The sequence below is a fragment of the Sciurus vulgaris genome (genome assembly GCF_902686455.1).
Source record: "Sciurus vulgaris genome assembly, chromosome: 4".
Taxonomy (NCBI): Eukaryota; Metazoa; Chordata; class Mammalia; order Rodentia; family Sciuridae; genus Sciurus; species Sciurus vulgaris.
In genome coordinates, this window is record NC_136464.1 from 159363275 (window position 1) to 159379591 (window position 16317).

Here is a 16317-nt window from a genome sequence, read left to right on the forward strand (position 1 = left end):
ACTGTAGCTCAGACTGGCTGACACAATAGCTAGGAAATGATTAGCTGTTTCAAATGACTCAATTTGTAAACTGTAAAAATAAAATACCCAAGGAACAGGTGCAGTAGGTGAACTGAAATGGAACCAGAATGGGCTTGAGTCATCTCCCCTTTGAGATGGAAAATTAGACTAAATGAACAAACTGACAGAACATTTAAAATTCTGTCTTCAGTGCCCCTGGTGGATAGGCTTAGTTCTTTCTAAGAAGAAAGAAACACATGGTTTGTTTTATTATCTCTGCTGCCACATTTCTTAAACTGACTATCAATATTAATCAGAATGTGCTCACAGTCAAGGTTGTATAAGTCAACTGAATTACCATTCAGATAGGAAAGACATTTGTTATTAATGCATTCACTCTGCCAACAGCTCCCATTCGAACCAGGAAAAGACACTCATGTCACTCGTTCACATGGGTTTGATGTTTTTAAGCCACAACAGATTTGAACACATGCAACCCAAATATGCAATCCTTAATTTGTAACTTCTTCATAAAAAAAAGTATAACATGCTCAAAAATTTTTGATATGAAATTTCTGATGAGGAAAGAGAAATAAGGTGCCATCTTCCACCTGTCATCACCACCCCCTCTGGATTTTGAATAAATTAATCCACTCAGTTATAAGCTGGACATGTTTTCTAATTCTGCCTCCACTAATTACTAGCTCAGGTGACTTCAACTACCTCCACAAAAAGAAATTTAACTAATGAAAGTAGTAAGGTCTTTTTCTTCATTACTTTAACTTCTCTAGGCAGAAGAGAGGTTTAAGCAACCTCTTGAAAGGTTACATAGGACATTTCTTGTTATCAGGTAAACAATTAATTAGGATCTGTACCATTCTGAGTTGTAAACTCACATATGTACACACACACACACACACACACACACACACACACACACACCCCTTCCAAACAGCCCTTTGAAGTAGAACCTATTACCCCATCTTACAGATGAAAAAACTGAGACATAGGGAGGCTAAGTCCCACAACGTGGTGGAGAAGAGATGAACTGTGGCACTTTGCCTCCAGTGTACTCGATTAACCTCATGCCACACAGGATGCAAAACCACATGCCACCACAGGCTACAGCAATGCAGTCCGAAGGCAGATGGATAGTCACAACTGAGGCAGCACCTACAGCCTGGAGTTCAGTCTTGGGTGGGCAGGCTCCCCTGAAACTGTTCATGGGTCAGAATCCAAGATGGTGCCAAACACTAGGAACTTGAGAGAGGAGTGAGCCCAGAGGTCAGGCCACAGATGCACATCAGGTCACTGGCAGCTCTCGTGAATTTGATAGGGAGTCTAAGCCAATGCCATCAGTGAGTGTACCTATTGCTTGAATGAGAAACCCATCCCCACCTAGGGTGGCCTGCATTGGACAAAAAGCCTAACATGGGGCATTTGACTAAGGCAAACATGAGGTGAGGTGAATCGGAGGCAGCTGCCTTGGGCAACAGTAGCAGGGCAGATCTTGGTCAATTTTGCTTGGGTGATGAATTAATGACAACAAAATTTAAGTAGTCAATGTTCAGAGCCTTAAATTCTATCTCCAGGTTCAAGTACAGGTTTGGACAACCTTGTACAAACTAATTCCTCTCCATCTCCCAGTTTCAGGTATAGTGATTATGTAATAGACACGATACATAGCCTCTGCTCATGGGAGCAACAGTTATTTTGGCTGGAAAGCACACGCATAGGTGCAGTTAATGACATCTTTCAAGTACATTAATACCTTTGCAGGAAAAATGACATTAAAATATAAGACTCATTTATAGGACTCTAAATTTATGTATGCACTTAAAGCAAACTATATATATACAGTTTCTCATCAGAAAAACAGCTTGAACCTATACTTAAAAAACTATACTATAATTTCTAAATTCATTAAACAAAATTTAATTCCCTATTAATAATCCTTAGGTAGAACTTTACCGTATTTCACTATGTAATTGTACCACTGCATAACCATCACACCTCTGTTTTTTAGTCCAAAAATTGGTTTATAACCTTTCTTCACATAATCATCATACGGTCTAATTCTGTCCCCTTAAAAGGTGAACAGTGCACCGACATGATCAGCAGTGGCACGTGGATGCACAAGTGTCTTCTGACGCGCTGCAAGCCTAGAATGTTCAGCGCATGCGCACTGTCAGTGCATTAGGAAAGGGCCTCTCGCCTGGTTTCTTTAGGGTGCTGCAGTACTAAAGGTACACACATCTAAAATGAGTGGCACTGAGAATGTTTCAGCAGATAACAAAATAGTAGCGTGATTCTTCAGACACAGAGGATTAAATTTTCTAAGTCCATAATTTGCAGCACTGTAGTAAATTTTCTCAAGTGCAGTATTTCAGCTACAATGTGCAAATCAATAACAACTCGTGTGTTAAATTTTTTATCTTTCAGTCTGGAAAAATGTTTGTTAACCTATCATGAAGAAATGATATGCACGGATTTGGTCTATACAATTTTATTATTATTTGTTCACAAGTATTCTGTGCATCCTAATCTTCAACAAAAGGGAGTTTTGTAATAAATTATTTTTAAGTAATACCACACAATCCATTTTCAAAAAGCTTCACATAATGGCTATAACACACTTTTTTGAAAAAAATAAAATCTGCAATGATTATATGGCAAAATAGAGTAAATTTGTCATTAAATAACCCTCACAATTACCAAACACATAATGCACATGACTATGTAATATAAAATGGTAAAGGGTGAAAAATTCAAGGATTCAGAAACTTTTAACTTCATTTCTTAATAATCATGTGACCTTGGTAAAAATCACTTAACTTCTCTAAGGCTTTATCATCTCTGTTATAACTGGAAATATTTACTTTGCGATAACAGAATCATTGAGAAGATCAAATTAAATGAAGTGTGTGAAAATGCTTTATTAACCATAAAAAGTCTTAAAATCATAAGACATTATTGATTTTATTTCCCCTGTGGCAGAACCCCACAGATAGTTAGAAGAGATGATACTCTTGATAAATGCATTTATATCAATTGTGGGGTAAATCAGACTTAGCAAAACCATAATTAATATGACAAAAGCGAATCATATTTTGAAATGCTGTTTCTCTTTTTCATGTGCTTCACTGGTCCCTTGCAAAGCCCAAACAGTAAAAATTTCGATGAGATTCTTGAATGCAACTAACCAGTGATCAAAGCAAAGCAGCTCTGAGAGTTGGTAAGTGCTGCTCCCTCTCCGCTGGCCCCCCAGGCTGGTTTTGATTCTGAGCATGCAAAGATTATGGCAGCTTAGTTGCTTTTGGGGTCGAGAACCCAGCATCCCCTCCCACAAGGAGCCACCTTCAAGGTGACAGTAATCAGGCTTTTGACAGTCCTGTAACTAAGCAAAGTCCTTTCACTGACTGGGAAAACTAAATCCAATATTAGGATATAGTAAGACTGGAAAAAACTATGGTACTTAAGCAAGACTTCTAAAATGTCTACTGCCATGCCAAACACCTTTTATCCTAAAATGATTTTGAAACTTAACGGATCTTATGTAACTATTAAAGGATTTTTAAGCAAGTCTACCTGTAGGCTGCTGTTAGGGCTTTAAATCTATGTGGATCAACATTATATTAATTTATACAACAAAAGAAATAAACACATTAACTAGTGAAGGACAAAACCTTTACAGTTCCATTTAATGCAAAGTCGCTGAGGTGAGGGGTAGACGAGAACGTTAGAATCAGTACCTGAAACTGCTTGACCTCTTTCTTTACACCTTTTGGCACCAAAGCAAAAGCTGGGGAAAAAAAAGAAAAGGAACATTTTTACATTAAAATAGCAATTTAGGTTTGCTCTCACATTCAACAGTTTTTTTTATAATGAGGGGAAAAAAGAGACTTTAACAAGATACATTTTGCTCATTTTTAAGCAGCTGCATCTCTGCAAACTAGTATTGTGTGCTTTTTTCATCTCATACCTAGAATTATTCATTGATGTGAAGTCAACATGCTTGTACTACCAAGAAAAAGAAATACTACATCAAAGAAATTAAAATCTGTGCGTCCATGGATATAAACCACCCCAATCCCACCCCCCCGCCCCACACACAGATGTATGCAAAATATTTCTTAGAAATCTTGATTTTGGTGCCTTCACAAGCAAACGAAAACTCCCAAGAATCCAGAGGGAAGTACAAATTCCTACCCTTGCCATCACTGCCAAAGCTGGCAGGCAACAGAACTAAATTTGGAGCAAGTTTTTTTTTTTTTTTTTTTTTTTGGGGGGGGGGCGGGGCACAGGGTTAGAAGTGCAACACAGATGCTGCTGTTAGTGAGCAAGGAGAGTGTACAAAACCCCCACTAAGGTGACAGGGCAGGAGTGAGGGGAATTAAAATCACTCCCCATTCAGAATGATTTAATGTTCTGAGTTAGAGCCCATAAATAGACAAAGATCTCCCTAGAGACACGCTTGGGTTCTGCATTAAAAATATAAAGCAAAATGATAATCCAAACAGTCAAGAAGGTTAATGAACAAAAGATAATACCCTCGTTGTACAATGCCTTTTTCCTGAACAGTCAAACAGAAAGCGCTGCAAAGCCTTCGCTTTCTCCAGTCAGCATTCCTGAGTGAACGGGCAATGCCAAGGTGCAGAATCAGAGCAGCGATACCATGGAGCAGTAATTAGCACCAGAAGTGTCAGAGGCACAGCGCCCTGAGGGCAGGGAGACCCCACTCAGAGGCAAGAGACAACGCCACCCGTTTGGATCCCTTCCACCTAATACTCCTCACCCCCAGACATCTACTGCCTCAAATTCCCATGAACATTTGCTCAAAGGAAATAACCTAAAACATACTCGCACCAAGAAGCAAATGACTAACATGGTTCAATCGTTTCCAGTTCCAGAATGACATTTCAAAAGGCAGGGTGAAATCGAAATGCAAGCCAAATAAACCTCTGCATGTGGAATTAAGATACGAGCAGATGGAACGCGAGGCCTTCCTGAGACCTCCTGGTCTAAAATAATAAATGCCCGACTCCACGCCCTGCTTTTCCCCTCACTCTGCTGTACTTCTCATCAAAGACTTATCATGTGTCTTTTTATCTTAGTTTATCCAGAAATAGTTTTATTGACTATTGCCCCATACACCAAGAACACAGTACATAGAAGCTCAATGATTTTGAATGAATGAATGCAAATCTTCATTATAGCCCTGGGTTCACATGGCTTAAGGGCTGCCTACTCCTAAAACCTTAGCATTGACTCAGCAAAATGAAGGCGTTTAGTGCCCCCCCCAACTTATTTTCGCCAGAGTCTGATCCATGTTCTCACTTATGCATGCACACGGATACATGCACACACACACACACAGCAAAAGCAAAACCCAAATACGTATTCATCTAGGTCTAAGAAGAGAGGAGAGATGTAGCCTCAAATGCCATTTAAATTGTTTCAGCATACTTAATATTTTTTGTTTTTTTTATTCCATTTGCCTTTAACATACTCTGCACATATAAAACCCTCAAGAAGATATCAAAATAGAATTATTTAATAAACATCAGGAGCTGGGGGCTTAGCTCAGTGTTAGAGCACGTGCTTAGTTTGTCCAAGGCCCTAAGATGGTTCCCTAGCACTAAAAATGAATAAATAAATAAGAAGCATGGGGGGGGGGGTGTTTGCAACATGGTAACATCACTTAGTACCACAGAATTTCAAAAGACAGAATATTCTGAGAACTGGTAGAAATTCAAATTAGTAAGGCTAGACTAATACATGACTTTAATTCAAAAACTAATCTCCCTCACCCCCAATCCATCCCTACTCCAAACACGGACAAAGATCTAGGGGTTAGAATTTCCTCTTTAAGCAAGTAAAATTGCTTTCTCCAATTTAACAGCTTCCACGACATCATCTAATAACTAGGGTTGACTTTCACCTGACTTCTTGGTGAGGTCAGATGGCTATGTCCACGCGACAGCCCCTGGCCTCAGAATGTAGAGCACGGGGCAGGAAAGATGGCAGTACTGAAAATCACTGACACGCTGCCTTTCATAAGTAAGCAGCTAATATCACTTGACAACAGAAGTGTTTAAAGTAGGAATTACACAGAGGGAAGATACTGCCAGTAAATCAAGTGAGTTCCACCGATCCTGCTGGTCGAAATCAAGACACCATTCCTTCATTTAGACAAGGCTTAACCAAGCTAATGTTAAACTAGATTTTAGTTCCATCCCCAAAATACACAGATGCAGAGTTTAAAAATCCTTAAAAAAAAAAAAAAAAGTCCGTCATTTATCCCTTTCATTCTGCTGTGAAATTACAAACTCCCTTTTCTCATGATAGATACAAATTCTATAATATTTAAAGCAATGACATAAGAGATCCATCAGCTACTTTCCTATGAAGCAAGAATGATCGTCAAAGGAATGTTTTTTTAAAGTACCATTTGGTTTTATTGTTAAATTTACAAAATCTCAAACAAACAAAAGAAATCATCAAGGACCTAAATGTTTTCTGAATATACAGAATATGCTATGCCACTAATAAATCTAATCTTAAAATAATGAATCATTTGAAGAACTCCTACCAACAAAATCCTGGTTCCATGGAAATGAAGTAGAAATGGTGCAAATAAATGAGAAAAAATTGCAAGGAAGATAAGAACTTGTTCCTGTTCCTTTCTACAATTCTAACAAAATCTATTGAATTTTTTATTGCTTATGTTTAGTTCTAGCTACTAAAGTGTGTAAGTCTTAAATTTCTTAAATTAGTTCATACATAATGTTTTCATTTTCATAAAGTGAGAGGAGATAGGTCATTGTGCTTGCTTTATTCCTCTTTTTAAATTTCTATATCCTGAAGCAGTGCAGATTTAAGGTATATTAATCAAATGAGCATGGTAGGATATATAAAATATAAAGAAAAGCTGTATAAATCACAGTATAAGATTATGAAGCATTGGCACTGTAAGTGTGCTGTATTTATATGTAATTCTCATTCTATAAGTTGTCAGGAAGGCTGAATTGTTAATTTCAAGTCTGTTTGAAATGTCATATATTTCTTATGTATATAATAGACTTGATTTTTCTCAAAAATTCAAGTCTACCCAGTGCTAAAAGAGACGGGGTGTACGTGCTATGAATTGAACATTGTGGACCTGGGCTATCCAATGAGGGACAGAGGGAGAGAAGAGTCCCCCAATTCAGGGCCCCCAAATCAAAGGAGCACACGCAATGACCACCTGGGGCTCAATGTTTGCTGTTTGGTTTCATGCTAATTTCCAGATTCAAATTCTAACAAACTTGGTGTTAGTGCCTTAAAAGCAGTTGGAGAAATATTCCAAGGTAAATCACGCTGTTATATGCCAAACTGCTGTTTAAAAGTAATTTTCTCTATTCTATTTCCAACATGAATTCTGGAGACTTGAGACAGGGAACTATATTTAAAGTGCAAATCAGGAAGGCAATAGAAATCAGACCTTTTTCATGATAACTCTAAATAATTCAAGCCGACGAATGAGTTAGCACACCTATCCAGAAGGATAAATCAAAATTTTACAACTAACCTGGGACTAAGATTTACAGACTAGTCTAAACCCCAGAGTGTAAGAAAACTCGAGGAGCTAATTGCAATGCATTTAAGCAACACTAATCAACTTTCTTTTCTGGTTCCTGAGAGGGAACAAGGGACCCCTGTCTCCATTCAGGGAAGATAATTTTGCTTCCTAATTCCTGACTCGATTTTGTTCTCCTGATTTGTCTTCCCAAACTCTCCCAGGAACATCTACATAGAAACCAATGCGATGCACAAAAAAGAACTCACAAAGGTACCAAATAACTCCACCTCAGAGGAGTTGTAAATTAAATGAGGTATAAAACGCTCAGCATCCAACTTAGCTGAGGTCATGCAGATGACCAGGAAAATGGCTATCAGCCCATCAGGGTTCAGGTGGTTGTGTACCCCGAATAAAAGCCAAAGGGCAGGTTGAAACCTAGTGCTGTGGCTCTGCCACCCAGCCCAAAGCTCACAGGGACACATCCTGGAAACCTGCAGCAGGTGCCCCAGCCTGACTCTGGCTCTCACGAGGATGCCACACAGACTTTTTCTTCTAAAGCACTGTGGGAAGAAGCCCTTGGCTTCACTTTCTTTTCTGTGACCTACTTACAAAACATTTCACCCAGTGCAGCTCCAGCCTCCAGGGGCTCCCCCTCCCCGGAGCAATCCAGGTTTACTTCCAGGTCCTCTCCTCCAGAAGGGGCCTTAAGCTCCAGGATGCACATGTGGCCCAAGACCAGTTTGCTTGTTTCCAATTACATGCTTTGAAGGTAATCCACAGCGGAAGGAAGAAAGTGAGACCCCATGACAGTGGATAGAGCCTGCTTTTCTTCCCTTCATCCACTGACCCTGCAGTTGCAAACCCACAGGGGAGCAGCTCCATCCACTTCCACGGGGTGGAGGACCCTGTCACTCCACGCTGGGGCTGAATGACAGGACCAGCCCACAAGGTGGCTAAGCACCAAATGGTTTAGCAAGTGTAACATTCAGAATAGGGCCTGGCCCACACTAAGTGCTATAGGTGTCAGCAGCTGTCATTATCATTATTCACTCAGATTTTCATTTGAGTTCAACAGACAAGAGTCACTGCGTGTACTGTGTGTCACACATTATGCTAGAAGTGGGAAAGCTGGAGATGTATGTGCAGCTCCCCAGGAGCTCACTGGCTGATGCAGGAGAGAAGCCAGTCAGTCAACAACCAAGTGGAGAGAAGCTCATTCTAATGGCAGGTACTAGGGAGTCTGAGGGGAGGGGCTCCTCCCCAGGCAGGGGGCAGAAAGGAGGGGAGGCTGCCGGGGAGGGAAGCAGGGCATGGCATGAGCTCAATGCCCTGCTTGAGGCAGCAGATCCCATGCAGGTACAGCAGGGACTTCAAGTGCAAAGCCAAGGAGTCCTGGAAACAGACCTCTGCACAGAAAGCAGGGCAGACAATCCAGTGTGCCTGGGCATGAACACTTGCAAAAGAAAGGTGTCACCAGGAAAGGAAAGCTGAGGGGAGGCAGGGACCCCTGAGTGGGGAAGTGAGTGGGACAGGGACACCTGAGAAGAGTGGCTGGGGTGCAGATGTAAGGGGCTTAGAGGCTGCTTTTGCTGAAAGCACTGACTCCGTACTTGGCCTGAAGGCGTCTCTGATGGGTAATTTAAAGCTTGGCATCTCTGCCTTCATTTTGTATCTGTCTCTTTTCTGCCTTAAACTGTGGGTCAGATTCCTTCTCAACTCTGCAGGTAGACATGTTAATTATTTAAAAGTGTCTGTCTAGAGCTGATAATCCTCCCCCTTTAAGGCTGAAGGCACCAAGATAAGAGGAAATAAGATGTTTTCAAGATTCTTGGAACAGCAAGCCTTGCAGACAGATCACCCCGTGATGGGCCTGGCCCTCTGAGGGGAACATTTACTCCATGACAGCAACCAAGACTGCCCCCCTCAGCAGGAGCAGTCAGCTCCTGATGGAAACCAGATTGTCCCTTCAAGTGAAAATGACTTCTCTGGAGCCATCAGAACCAGACCTGAGAAAATGATCAACCAGATCCCAGTTTGAACAAGGCTGCCTAACTGTGCATACTTCCCCACTCCCCTCCCCACTTTTGTTCCTTCCCCTATTTAAACCCGAAAATCTTATCTGTTCAGGACTAAGGATGCTTGATCCCTTTGCTTCCTGCTATACTGATTAAATTCCTTCCCTATTTCACCATTACTTTTTCCATTTGATTGTTGAGGCAAGTGGCCAGACCTGATCTGTTGGAGTTCCCTGAATTCACCACCCCTCCCCCGACAGCCTAGGACTTCAATGACAGGGATGCCTGGGGCTCAGGAGTGACTGGGGTGGGAACATCTAAGGGGGCTTACAAGGACTAGAGATGAGGCTGAGAGTGTCAGGGGCCATATCATGAAAGAAGTTAGTGTTAGGGAATCTGGTTTTAAATTGTGGGGGGAAATCATCTAAGGTACTCAAAGAGGGAAATACCATATTGAGCTGTGTGTCCTCAACATGTTCTGGAGGTAATGTGGGGAGACAAAAAAGAACACAAACATGCCAGCTAAGAAGCTACTGCAGTCAGGCAAGGACAGATCCAGGCCTGATCAGAGGTGGGGCAATGTCCAGGCACAGATGACTGAGACTGAAGATACAGAAGCTATAGTCTTTGACACAAATCATATTGCTGAGGGTGGAAGGCAGAGGACTCCTTGACGGGGATGTCACACACAGGCTAATCCAAGGGCGGGTGAGCAGGTGTGTGGGAAAGCTTGGTTTGGTTCCCCAGGTTCTGATGATGTTCAGGTGGAAGTCTCCCATTGCAGCTGGTCTCCAGATGTGGAGCCCAGCACAGAGCAGTGCAGTAAAAGGTCCCAGTAATGATGTCTCCACAGTACCAAAGGACAAAGTCACAAGATTGGGTGTGTCCATGCAGGTACAGCATGCAAGTCAAGATCAGGGCAGGGGACCACAACATCTCAGGGACAAAACTATAAGAAGACAAAAAGGAATGGCCAGGCAGGGAAAGAAGCAGGAGGGAACATAGTTCTTGAAGGAATTTTCAAGTTCCTTCCAGGAACTGTGTCCTTCAAGCTGCATAGTGCAATAGAAAGATGTCACCGTCTAAGAGACCCAAGACCCCAGCCTTGCTAGACTATGAGATATGGAACAGCACAAGGCCAAAACACAGAGCCTAGACTCAGACCAACTAGGTTCAAATCCAGCTGTGCCATGTAGTAGTTCAGCAACTGCAGGCTAGTGACTCAAACTCTCTGAGCCTGCTTGTCTCCCTGCAGAGGGTAAAATGAAATAAGAATCAAATAAGTTGATGTACGTTCAGGTTCAGAACAGTACATTCAAAGCTGAAGAGCCCTTTGCTCATGTAACCAACTACAAAATCTTAGCATTGGGACAGACAGTGAGGCAGGGGCTCGAGGGAACTAACAAGGCTATATTCATAGCACGCCTTGTCCACTTAACTTCCTTTATCTCATAAATAAAGTACAATCTCCTCCAAAACCCCCTCAAGGATCCTGAGAAGATAAATTCAACATGATGCATAAAAAGCCTTGAGCTTCTTACAGGAAGTAATGATGTAAACTAAAATCTATCACCTTTTCCATTTCCTAACATAGTCTTTTAGGAGTGAAGATAAGTTACATCCCTAGGAGGAAATGATCCTGCCACACTTCAAATCCATGCAAATCTTCTTTGATGAGACTAATACTCATTTTTTTTTTTTTTGTCTGAATTCTCAGCTTTCCACTATACAGAAAAAGGCTGCCTTCTTCCCCAACTTCTACCAAATCTCTGGTACACATATATTTGGAATAAAACTTAAGTGAATTTATTCTGTCAATCAAGGCTCTCCTAAAAAAAAAAAATAATAATTTTTTTTTTCTTACATTGCCACCTAGTGCAGGGACTCCCAAATACCTCTCCAGCAGGACCTCTCCTCTGAGCTCCTGACCCAAATATCTAACAGCTCATCTGGTATGAACCTGAACTTGTCCAGAACTGATCAGCCTCACTTTCCCCAAAATTAAAAGTACATCTGAGAAAAAATATCTAGGTACTTAATGCCACAAAATTGTATGCCTAAGATTTATTAGGCTGAATGAATGTTATGCTCTGCATATTTAACCATAATAACTTTTTTAAAAATCTGGTCCTCCTCGTTAGTGCCTATGTCAGTACACAGCACACTATCCACCCGACAGCTCTGACAGAAATCCATGACTCATCCCTGCCCCCACCCTCTCTCTCAGCCCACTGCACCCAATCCATCACAGAGGCTTAGAGAGTCTTAATCATCTCTCAACTAGTTTGCTCTGGCAGCCTCCTCACGGTTCTCCACGTCCATACTGACAACCTCCAACTCCCATTTCACAGGACAACCAGAGTGAGCTTCATCAAGCCAAGTCATACACTGTCCCATGACAGCCCTTCAACACAGCGCCAACGTCATTAACCAGCCTGCAAGTCCTATCCAACCTACTGATCTTGCCCGCCCCTTTCTCAAACTCTCTGGCCCTCTGTCCTTTCTCCACTTGATTCCTTCACAACCTAGCTGGGTCCCTCTGCTGGCATGTTCTTTCCCCTGCACTTCATTGGACAGCTGTCCTATGCATTGTAGGTCACCCAGTTGTACTCCTGGCTCTAGAAGCCAGCAGCAACCCGCCACACCACCCAATGACATCAAAAAGGTCTCCAGACATTGACACATGTTCCCTGGGGTGCAAGATCATTCTCGGTAGACCCCTACCCCAGACTTGCTAAAAGTCATAGATCTTCCTGCAACATGTTCTCAAAGCATCTTCCCCAGAAGCTGCAGAGAGTTTCAGTGCAGTTACTGTTTGATGTCACCTTCCCTCCTACACTGCCAACTCCACAAGGAGGAAGACAGACTAGATCCAGCAATATCCCAATGCTTGACACATAGTAGGTCCTCGACAATTACTTTTTAAAGAATGAAGAAAACTTTGGGTAGTTTTTTTCTTTTAATGTTCTTTTTATCTAGCAATTCAAATGAGTCTGTATAATAAGAATGGCATTTCTCTGCATGTGGCTTAGTGAACAGTACTTTGAAATCATGGTAGCAAGGGAGACCCTCAAACATAATAGGCACAATAAGTTTCACACTCACCACAACTTTTCCTTCATCATGGGAAGATGGGGTTAACCTATGGAAACTCCTGTACATTATTTTTAAGCAGGAACCTGAACAATGCCAAATGCAGATTACACATCGTTTCCTATGTGTACAAATTGAAAAACAGTTGAAAATTCCTTATAAGTAGTATCTTTATGCCTAGACATCATGCCTGCTTACTTGCTTACAATGTATCTAAGAAGCAGCAAAATTCCTTGACCTTGGTGCTTTAAATGAGGTCCATTATCAGGGCATGCTCCAGTATTGGGCCCAAAACATAAAGCTCCAAGAAAATTTTAAAAAGGGTACAAACATATTATCCCTACCCCTTTTCCCCACTTGCAGCAGATGATCCTTGCATCCCAGATGTTGACCGTCAACTGCAGGCAAACCCCCATGGATCAAGTTCAGGATCAAAGGGGTTACGCCAACTTTTGGGTCAAAGAATGACAAAGAATACACCTATAAGATTAAATTTGTACCAGTAATATCTGTGTACTGCCTCAGAAATAAAGGGAGGGTTGAAAAAAACCAACAGCCTGGAATTAGGTCTGACTCTTGCTGTTTTAAAACTTCTGACTCACTGCAATGAAAGGAATCTGAGCAAGAATTGGCTCAGAACGAAAAAAAAAAAAAAAAATCATTCCCAATTTTGGCAGGTGCTAAGAAATACAATCTTGGCTCACACAGAAAGGAGACCGGGATGTGAAAGATAAAAGCTAATACCTATTATTTTACCATTGGTTTGAATGAGCTTCTTCGCAGATGTAGCAATTAGGACTTTTGGCTGTGTAGAATCTCACGCAATGGAAATAGGTGATAGACAGGACTGGCATGATGCCCCACATCTGCCCGGCACCCAGGCTTCTTCTCTTTCTGCTCTATCATCCTTCCTACTGCTCTGTCTTCAAGGTCATCGCACAGCCACAATATGGCCTCCCCAGCTCCAGCCATCAGATCCATGAAACAGGAAATGAGGAGAAGGAGGATGAAACAAGAGAAAAAGGCCTGTATTCCAGCAGGATTATTGGATTATTCTATCCAATAATGTTTATGGATATGTCACTAGGCGCCCCATTTGCAACAGCGACTGGAAATACTTTACATTGCCACCACTAACACCATTCCACCACCCTTCCCTCAACCCCAGGATAATCCCATTGAGGTTTATTAGAAAAAGGAGACAAAGAGCTATTGGGTAGGCAGTTAGCTACAATGGAATCAGTTTGTTAAAACTGTAAAGGACAGCAAAGTTTCCAAGTTCCTAATCAATCTAAGCCTTCAGTTTTATATGAGAAAATGAGGCTTTTTTTTGGGGGGGTGGGGGGGCACTAAACCACTGAGCCATATCCCCAGCCCCATTTTGAATTTAATTTAGAGACGGGGTCTCACTGAGTTGCTTAGTGCCTCACTGTTGCTGAGGCTGGCTTTGAACTTGCAATCCTCCTATCTAAGCATCCAGAGCCCCCAAATGAGGCATTAAAGTCATTCAGCTAATAAGTAGTGACCAAAAGGCTTGAATAAATCTGCCTTCAGAACTGTTGCCAGACATTAGGACAGAAGATGCAGTGAATTTTTTCAGTATACATATATGGATTTAAAACAAATGTTTCTACTTTGACTTTTCTAAAATAAATAAATAGATAGATAAGCTACAGTCTGTCAAGAAACTATCCTTGGCTGGACCAATTTTGTAAGGGAATATTTAAGGTATTTACAAACTTTCAGAATTGATCCCATCTCAGAACTCTTGTTACACTGTTTAAGCAAAATTTTAAGACAATCATCAGTCCACACTCACAATATCCTTATATGTTTCTTTGTTTTCCTATGTTTCAATGTCCCTTCCCCTAACGTCAAAGTAAACCTCAATAAAACGTAGTTGTGATTTACTTCAGGCCCCAGAGAATACAGCCTCCTGCCTCTACCAACCCACAAAAGCTAGTTCACAAAGCCCGAATGTTTCACAGGGACCTTTTAATGGGTTTTATGTCTTATTTATTGTGCTTATCTGACAACTTCACAAGGCTAATCGACATCTCTAGAAACATGTTGACACTTTAGTTCATTCTGAATGTCCTTCAGTGTAATATCAAGTTTGGACAGTGCAAATATTCCCCTAAGGGTAATAAAAAGCATAGAAATGCAAATGTATATTTCAGCATATATATTGTGTATATCATGTATAAACATAATATCCCCAGTACAGCCTTATTAAGTGCAGTGCTGTAAATAGAACGCCAGTTTCTGCTATCACCCACTCATTTGGTGAGCTGCAAAACTTTCAGGCAATAAGCCAACTCATACGGCCAGCAGTCACTTAGTCAATTTTCTAAATCTTCAACTTCCCCTTCTCCTGGGGCTAGCACCCAACAACACTTTCTTCTACCAAAGATGATCAATTACAACTTTCTCTGTCCAAGGTGCCCTAACATTTTTAATTAGAGTCAGCAAATTTATCATGTGTGTGAACAATTACCAACTAATATCACTTGATTTTCCCACACTTACTGAGCACCTATAGAAATGTCTGGGGTACACAGAAGCAGCAAATAAGGCCCCTATTTGGAGAACTTCAGTCCACATAAAAATGGATTGTCAAGGTTCCCGTGGCTAACAAAAGCAGTGTGCAATAATGCTATGTCTCTTCCTAAACTGCTACATTCTGCCATTTCTAAAAATTTGTAATTACAGCCTTTTCAGAGCCTGGAAACCCAAGCAAGCCTGGGCGAAAGAACAGTATCATTATAACACTCTGAAAGGAAATAAGTTTTCAGCCAAGTTTCCAACTTGAACAAATCACATGGTAAAAGTCAATCACAAGGATTTTTTTAAACAACTTTATCACATCCTTTTATGAGAAAGAGGTAGGGTTAAAGGCCTTTGTGAGGAGTTTGGAAAAAGGAATGGACGTCAGGGAAGCAGTTCTGCAGGATTCTCACCAGACACCAGACTCCAGGGCCTTCTGCAGGAAGCAGAATTTATTCCTGCCAACACAGGCTCAGTGGATTCTTATCCAAAGGCTGAGCATTTAGCATAGGAAGGTATAGCTTCATATACTCTTGTCAGTTTCCTTTTATACAGTAGTTCTTTGTTTCCCATATGAAGTAATATGTTTCTGGTTAGGCCTTCTATTTCTGCATTACAGAGTAGCAACCGTGTTCCAACCAAGTTGTGGGAAGTTTCCCATTGATACTGATGGTGTCATGTTATCTTTTTCTATGTCCTGAGAAAATCTCTACCATATTCTCCATTTTGATGCTCAGATCCTTTCAGGGTCAAAGAGTATCATCCTGATTTAATAGTTTACATCTCCACAATATCATGACATGAGTGGTTGTTTTCATTTTATCCAGAGCTTCTAAGAAACTAGAAACAGATCTTATAACCAGGGGTAACAGGCAAGGCAGGAGAAGGCAGACCCCTAACATTAAAACCACAATACTTAGAAGACTCTTAAATTCCCTCCAAAGTTGAAAACCATCCTCCAAATAATTCCCTGCGGTTCCAACCTTTCCAGGTCTAGACTGGGATGTGGGTGACCTTTTGAGCCAGCCTGCAGATTCCTAAAATAGTTTCCTGATAGGAGAAATGGATATGATAAAGTAGGGTTGTGGCTATCACTTGGCC

At 41.2% G+C, this 16317-nt stretch overlaps 1 protein-coding gene across 5 annotated transcripts in view; it reads right to left on the reverse strand.

The window, feature by feature from the left end:
• Window positions 1–16317, reverse strand: part of B3GLCT (beta 3-glucosyltransferase) — a 115275-nt gene that overhangs the window by 81850 nt on the left and 17108 nt on the right. For 2 of the 5 annotated variants that reach the window (XM_079135894.1, XM_079135895.1), the window contains exon 2: window positions 3753–3802. The exons of the other annotated variants lie outside the window; for them this stretch is intronic. In XM_079135894.1, the coding sequence (XP_078992020.1) occupies window positions 3753–3802 (50 nt within the window). The remainder of the gene's footprint in view (window positions 1–3752; window positions 3803–16317) is intronic. 5 annotated transcript variants of the gene reach the window in all.